Source organism: Montipora foliosa, chromosome 11 (genome assembly GCF_036669935.1).
Source record: "Montipora foliosa isolate CH-2021 chromosome 11, ASM3666993v2, whole genome shotgun sequence".
In the NCBI taxonomy this organism is placed as follows: Eukaryota; Metazoa; Cnidaria; class Anthozoa; order Scleractinia; family Acroporidae; genus Montipora; species Montipora foliosa.
In genome coordinates this window covers 45,479,315-45,486,353 of record NC_090879.1, presented here as the reverse complement: position 1 = coordinate 45,486,353, position 7,039 = coordinate 45,479,315, and the positions used below count along the sequence as shown (strand labels likewise).

The 7,039-nt window shown below is 41.1% G+C and overlaps 1 protein-coding gene across 1 annotated transcript; it reads right to left on the bottom strand.

Moving 5' to 3' along the window:
* Positions 1 to 3,755: 3,755 nt before the first annotated feature.
* On the bottom strand, positions 3,756 to 5,823 carry LOC137975903 (kelch-like protein 17). Its single transcript, XM_068823109.1, has one exon. The coding sequence runs from the start codon at positions 5,673 to 5,675 to the stop codon at positions 4,122 to 4,124; it is 1,554 nt and encodes a 517-aa protein (XP_068679210.1). The 5' UTR covers positions 5,676 to 5,823; the 3' UTR covers positions 3,756 to 4,121.
* Positions 5,824 to 7,039: the final 1,216 nt, after the last annotated feature.

Sequence of the window (7,039 nt, the reverse complement as noted above, 5' to 3'; positions counted from 1 at the left end):
GCTTTAATCATTTATCACTCCATTTGACAAGCAACCATCATGATGGCGTCTCAGTGCAATTAACGGTTGAAAACTTGACGAAAGGCTGCAAAAGAATCACGTTTTTCGATGAAGGCTTGACGTCGACATCATTTTATTTGATGATTTGCTTGAAATCCCGAGTTGAAATGCTTCTGCCAAATTAACCTGTGAAGATAATAGACGCCTCTCGTAGGCTAATACACGGTATAAATACGTTTTGAAATGGATGTGCGAAATCAGGGAAGCTTTCGTCTCATTTAGACAAGTTTGGCTGAATTTTCGCTGGGTATTGCACCCGGCATAACTGGACATCGAGAAACAGTTTTTCTGGCTTTTCAGAAATTCCGCGGCAAGGCATGTTACCGAACCCTTGTCCTCATCATGTGAGCAGGCACAAGCAGGCAAGCGAGCCGATCCCATTCTACTACGGATATCAGATTTCCTGCACCGGACACAGGGTATCAGTTGTTATTAAATTCTCAACCTCGGATAATGCATTTCGCGTGCTCTGATTGGTTCACTCGATGTCGGTTATCAGCTCATATACCTTGGTTTGACCTTATATGGTAAATCATTGCGTTAAGTGTCGGTCGCTAAACTAAAAATGTTTTCGCCGGAATGCGAAATTACTCTTTGAATAAAGCAAAAAAGGAGAAAAAAAACTTTTTTTGTGGAAAGTTTGGATCAATTCCGACGTTCAGAAGTACGCGAAAAGGCAAGAAATGTTTTTGTGATGAGCCTGCGTCTGTCTGACAACAAGGTATTACACACCATCGCATCAGTTCTCATCAAGTTTTTTTCGATTTCGCTCGGATTTGCTCGTTTTTTCCGCTCGCATTTCGTACTTCAAAATTTTTGGAGTTTAAGGAATTTAATAAAACAATTATTGGATATGAGACTGGTTATAGCCAACTCGGCGCTACGCGCCTCGTTGGCTATTTACCATCTCATATCCAACGCGCGCTCATGGAATAACTGTTAAATATACCTGCTGTACCTAATGTAGTCAAAGAATGCGTCAACAATAAAGCGAACTGAAAACATTTTTGCAGCTCTGAGACGGAAAAAAATGGCCGACAAAACCCATTTTGGACCGGAATTGACCGAGGCAGAAATCGATACTTTAGTCGACAATACTATTCACGAGAACATTATGGAGTTTTTAATAAAACAATTTTTCTACGCGAGCGCGCTGGATGTGAAGTGATAGATAATCATTTTATATCCACAAAGCCATTCTATATCTCCCATTCTCCCCTCGGCTCGCTTGCGTGACTGACTCAAGCGGGCGGTTGGAATGACTCAGAAGGTAGAGTTCTGCTGAGAACCAGGCCTTTGTTTAGCGAAAAAAGGAGGTTTTCTCTCTCTTGCTTTACGCGTCCCCTCTTTCGCAAATGGCCAATTCCGAACAGGCTAGGACGTCTGGCTCACGACAGGAGCCCATGACTCCCGGGTAGGGGGGGAGGGGGTGACTCCCATATAAAAAGGACGGGGGAGCTCGTCGTACCTTTTAGGGGTTAAAAAAGCACTTTTGGTACCTCTTATGGTGTTCGGGCTCAAAAGGTCCACAGGAGCCGAAAAATTATGACAGGAGACATTTAACAATTAACAAATTTTTAATTTTGTGTAATTAAAACCCATAATTTTATATCTCTTACGGGTGAGAAAAAAATTAATGCCACGCCCACAAGACAGGATCCTGGTACCTCTTAGGGGTTCTTTTCAAAATTTTCGACGAGCACCCCCTTCCTTTTTATATGGGAGTCCCCGGCTCCCCGGGCCATGACTCACGGTCAAACTGGCTCTGCGCTTGACGAAAAATATTAGGGCCTTGATTGGGTCATTATTTCGATGCGAATTTTACATGTTTGCTGTCCAGCCCGAGTTGTACGTACTCCCAGACAGAGTTTAACAGAAGCAAATAGGACACAACTTGGCATGGCTGAATTGACCTCCGCAGATGACGAAATCAACCACTTAAATCAATTGCATACAACTCAAACTTCAGAAAAAAATCGCCTCACGATCGAGAATATTTACAAAATCTTGCGTATTATTTTTTTCTTAAGTTGCTGTTGGCTGCGTGGTTTACTGTAAGCTTTCCTCTCACGGGCCCGAACAAGTAAAGAACCAGTGGCTAAAAGATCGGAAATTCATTCTGGTAAAAATGTTTTGATATCTGTCAAGCATTTTTAACACCTTTAGAAATACGTGCTCACGAATAGTGTAGATCTGAACTAATTCGTATGACTCAGACAAAATGACCGGAAAAGAGAATGCCTCGGCAATATGGCTTTGCGTGCCACGAGAAACATCTTTATTAAGAACGAAGGAAAGTGCGAAAATACCTCAAAATCAGCGCGTCATAATTGGACTTTTGTGGTTTGTATTAAAGGATTATTAAAGCAAAGCGTGCTTCCTTTCTATAACTGCTGAGTTAGTTTCCTGTTCCGGTCAGTTTTTGCCCACCTCAGAAAATGACAAGAAAACGGGAAATACGAAATCCATATAAATTAATTAGCACCTGAACACATTTCCAATTCTCACCCTCCTAAAAGTCTTACCTCATGAAGCTTCGATCCTTCTTTTTTCCAAATTGTTCTTCTTTTTTTTTTTTACTTTAAATTCAGCTTTATTGAACATACACACGTGCAGTTAACATTCACAAAAGACAATCTGCAAATTTATGGTTAAGAGCTTTTCGTAAAGAAAATACTTTCCTATAATGACTAAATGATTAAGGGCTAGACAGAATTTAGAATCGTTATTAATAATACCAAACAATTCTTTTATTGAAAGCGATAATTTTGAGTTCACCATGTGCGAAACCCAATCCAGAAACCGTCATCTTTTCACTGAGTTGCGCAAGCCACTTTGTTCTGGAAGGAGGCTCCTTCCAGAACAAAGTGGCTTGCGCAACTCAGTGAAAAGATGAATGATGGTATGATATGCTGGGCAAAAAGGGCAGCGTGGGGAGTCTTCTTTCTCAATTAACCCCTTTTTTACAAGTCGGCGGAGGCTTTGATCCAAGAGACAGCAGCTTACTATAAATTTTTTTACAAGTCATTTCCTCTATTAATATTTGCGGTGTTGTGTGTGGCTACCAGAAGGAGATTTGAGAAAATTATATCTATTGCCTTTTGAAGTAACAAAAGAAGTAAAGCTGTCAATGTTCCAGTAAAAAAATATTCACAATATCCTGTGTACTAAGAGTTTATTATTTAAAATGAGGGTTGGGGTTAGCTGGAAGGCATTGACTTAGACTAGAAATTGATTTTATCAAACGAGTTGATAAAGGTCGAATTACCCCCGTGAATAATTTGGAAAGCTGACGTTTCGAGCGTTAGCCCTTCGTCGGAGCAAATAGAGGAATTGTGGTTGTTGTAGGTTTATATGTGTGCGGAGGAGCTTTGCTATTGGTAGAAATAGGATGACGCGAGTTTGTGAATAGATTAATGGAATGAGAGGCGTTCATTGATTCCGTGCGGATAAAGTGTGCCCAGTTGAAAAATAGACTTTTGTTTGAGATTTTTACGGCTTTCTGTGTTTACGTGGTGTGAGTGATGATGTCTTCTCAGTTTTTCTTCGAAAACTGGATGCTCATTTTCGCGCCGACAACAATGTCCCGTATGAGCGCCACGTTTTTCGTCAACTAGCACCAATGCAGGGGAAACAGATGACAAATTCATGGTCCGTTTACGCAAGCAAGCCCTTTATTGCAATTTTGGTGAATCTTTGATCAACTTATTGAAAAGTTGGCAGATGTTGAATTGAAGAAGAAATTGCTGGAAGTTAATAATATTACTCTGGAGGCTGCATTAGATAACGTTCGTAAGTGGGAAGCCTCACGTGAGCAAGCGAAGCAAATGGTTACTCCGAATCAAAAGCCCAGAACAAGCACTCATGTGGTTAGGAAACCTCGGGAAATGGATCCAAAGGGAACTTTGGCAAAACGTGTTTTAATTGTTAGGGGTACTTTACCAGGGACAGGAGTTGCCCGGCTCGAGGAAGAAAGTGTGCAAAATGCGATAAGTATGGTCATTATGCTAGTTGTTGCAAAGGAGGAAAAAATCATCATAGTTATCTCCATCCTCATAATCCTAATAGTCGTCATAGGCATCGTCATAAAAATCGTCTTCATCATCTTCATTATATTCATCATCATCATCATGAAAGGAATTGGCAACTCTGCAGCGACGTTCCAGTGGAACAGGATTGCCAGGCAAAACATATGATCGCCAAACAAATTGCAACCGTGTGATAGCAGCCTCTCCTCGAGACTTTACCACAGCACCAGCAACTCCACCAAGATATCCATAAGATCCAGGCGCAAGCTCTGAACTAAACGAACCACCATTTTCTCCATATGGGCCATAGCATTTTTGCTTCCCATCTTCGTCTTTCTTGTTTGTGTAGAATGTGAGACAATCAATCATCCACCCAGATTGAACATCAACTTTGACGATCTTCTCATTCTTTTCCAGATGAAATTCATGATGCACATGGTCTTCCCGAGTATTTTCAGCACAAATGCCTTCACTGTCATGACCAAATGTCATCGCACTGTTATCTTTGTAGTAAATCTTGAGGCCACCAAGCACAGACCTCCCATTCCACTGCCGAATCCACAGTTCCATCCCAGTCACGTAATGATCGTTCTCCAAATCTTCAAACATTTCCTTGTTTGTACACCATGCAATTTCAGGTTGCCGGGTGGCAAAGCAACGTCCCCACGAAAAGACATATTTTGCAAACTTCCTTGGCTCTGCCCACTTTTTATCAGGCATATCATTCTCTGGAGGGTGCACTTTCAGTTGTTTGGCTTTTTCCAGCAGTTCATCAAATTTGCTTTCTATAAGCTCATGAGCACTAACCTCTTGGAGGTATTCTGTTGATAAAGTTGGGAGTCTGACAAGATGAAGCAACTGAGTAAGATGAGTTTTTCTCTTTTCTGTGTCCTGTTCAATGTACTGTAACACTGCCTGCAACACAATCTTTTCTCTCTCTTCTACGCAGGGGATCAAATCTTCAACCACAACAAAAATTTCTTCTTCAGAAAGCAGATCAGTTAGAAGCTTTATTGGAAGACGGAGAAATTCATCTTCCTTGCACACTTGGGTGAAATGCCTCAGAGCATACTTCTTGGCTTCGTTACTCAGTCCTTCCAAGGCGAATACATCCGCTAACTGCCAAATGCTCAGACAGGTTTTGACATCTACTCCCTGCTTCAAGAAATCCCCACAAGATTTCTTCACAAATTCGATTCCCAAATAGTTTGCAGCTTCCAGTAAAGTTTGAACGTTGTCTCTGCTGATGTTAATATTCCCCGAATAGGCGAATTCTATCAAATCGCTGACGGCGCTTTCGTCTAGACCAAGAATCTCTATCTCTTCCTTTTTTCCTTCTTTCCAGTTATTTCCAAGAAGAGCTTCGAAATACGGACTAAACGAGGCCAGCACTACACGATGGGCTTTCAGCGTTCGTTCTTGGCCAATTTTTAAACTGATATCGGTGTATCTACCATCTTTGTACAAATCAAAGAGCCCTTTCAGAATACTAGAGCCATGGTTCTTGTCAGTGAAACACAAGGGTTCCACATTCTCTGAGAAAGATCTCTTCAAAAGTGGCGAAAATGTATCTCCTTTCGTCGCCATGTTGACTTTCCCGGAGCAACTCACGTGGACAACTCTTTACCAGTTTCTTTTGAGTGATGTTGTCCACGGCCTCGAACATGGGTCTCCCGGAAGTTTTAAGAGGTGGATGTCAAGGAGGCGGCGATTATTTCTTTCCCACCTAGACCAAAACATACTCTCAAAGATATCTAAATTTTTTAAAACACAAAGAAGGATTGAACAGTTGCCCCAGGGAAAGAGTGCAACAAGTGATGATGCAATATATGACGGATATTCCTTTTTCGGCCTTTTCGCTTTTCCTCAGAAGACGTTTCGGTTTCAATGAGACCGGAAACCACCCATAACAAATTCCCTCATAGCACACAGAGCCGTCTGTATGAAAATTTAATATGCATGTAGTCCCAGAAAAAATGAAACTAAAATTATCATCCCTGTTCTGTGAACAGACATTCCCCCGAAACTAAGTTCTAAGTATGAAATCTAAACAGTGAGTCGCCTTTTTAGGAGCGAGGTAACCCAACCTGGTGATTTGGGTTGAGCCCGCATATCGAAAATCGTGCTCTCTAAGGTAACTGTTGAATACTAATGTTATACAGTTCGAAAGAGATAGCAAATGGATCCGTGTACTCGGTGATTAATCGGGGAAAAAAGGATTGCTCCTTTGGTGGAGTCGAACCTCATACCTTCCGATTCCTTGTCCGGAGACTCGTGGGAACTCAAACATTACAACATATTTATTTGAAAATTATCTCTCTATACTGCTAGCTGCTTGGAGTGGATTATCCTAATGATTCATTTTTGCCTTTGCAGTGACGGAGACGGCAAATGTCACAATTCGGTAAATGAAATGATAAGATGATGTTTGCCATTGTCTCTCGGTGATACTCGGAAGAAATCCGAGTGCCCTTTTGATGAAGTCGGACCCACGATCTTCCGACTGATTGGTTTGAACGTAGTCGGCCGAGATATTCGGCTGTGTTTGACCGATACCTACTTGTTTTAGTAACAGTCTCCTTGGTAATCCCCATTAGGGACATAAACAAATAACAGCAAGGTAATAACTGGTTTCGCCTATTGAAAAAATCTGGAGTCTTATTGGTTATCAAAGAGACGGGTTCTTTTATATCTGTGGTTTCCACATTGTAAAGACAAAAAGAATGTTTGTGAGTAGATATCTTTCTTACACCATGCAAGATGATTTGAATACGTGACACATAGTATAAATACCACAAGAGATGACACTTTTTCATTGAAACTTCATGAGCATTAGGCAAAGGGGATTCTAAGCGACAAATATTGATATACCACTTGTGACGGTTAGGTTTTGGAAGATCTACCTCTTGACCACTTTCATAAATGGCGACCTCTTTTACATTCTTTTGTAT

Bases quoted from the DNA above. Each gene is read 5' to 3' on its own strand.
- LOC137975903 (XM_068823109.1), bottom strand. From the start codon at position 5,675: ATGGCGACGAAAGGAGATACATTTTCGCCACTTTTGAAGAGATCTTTC.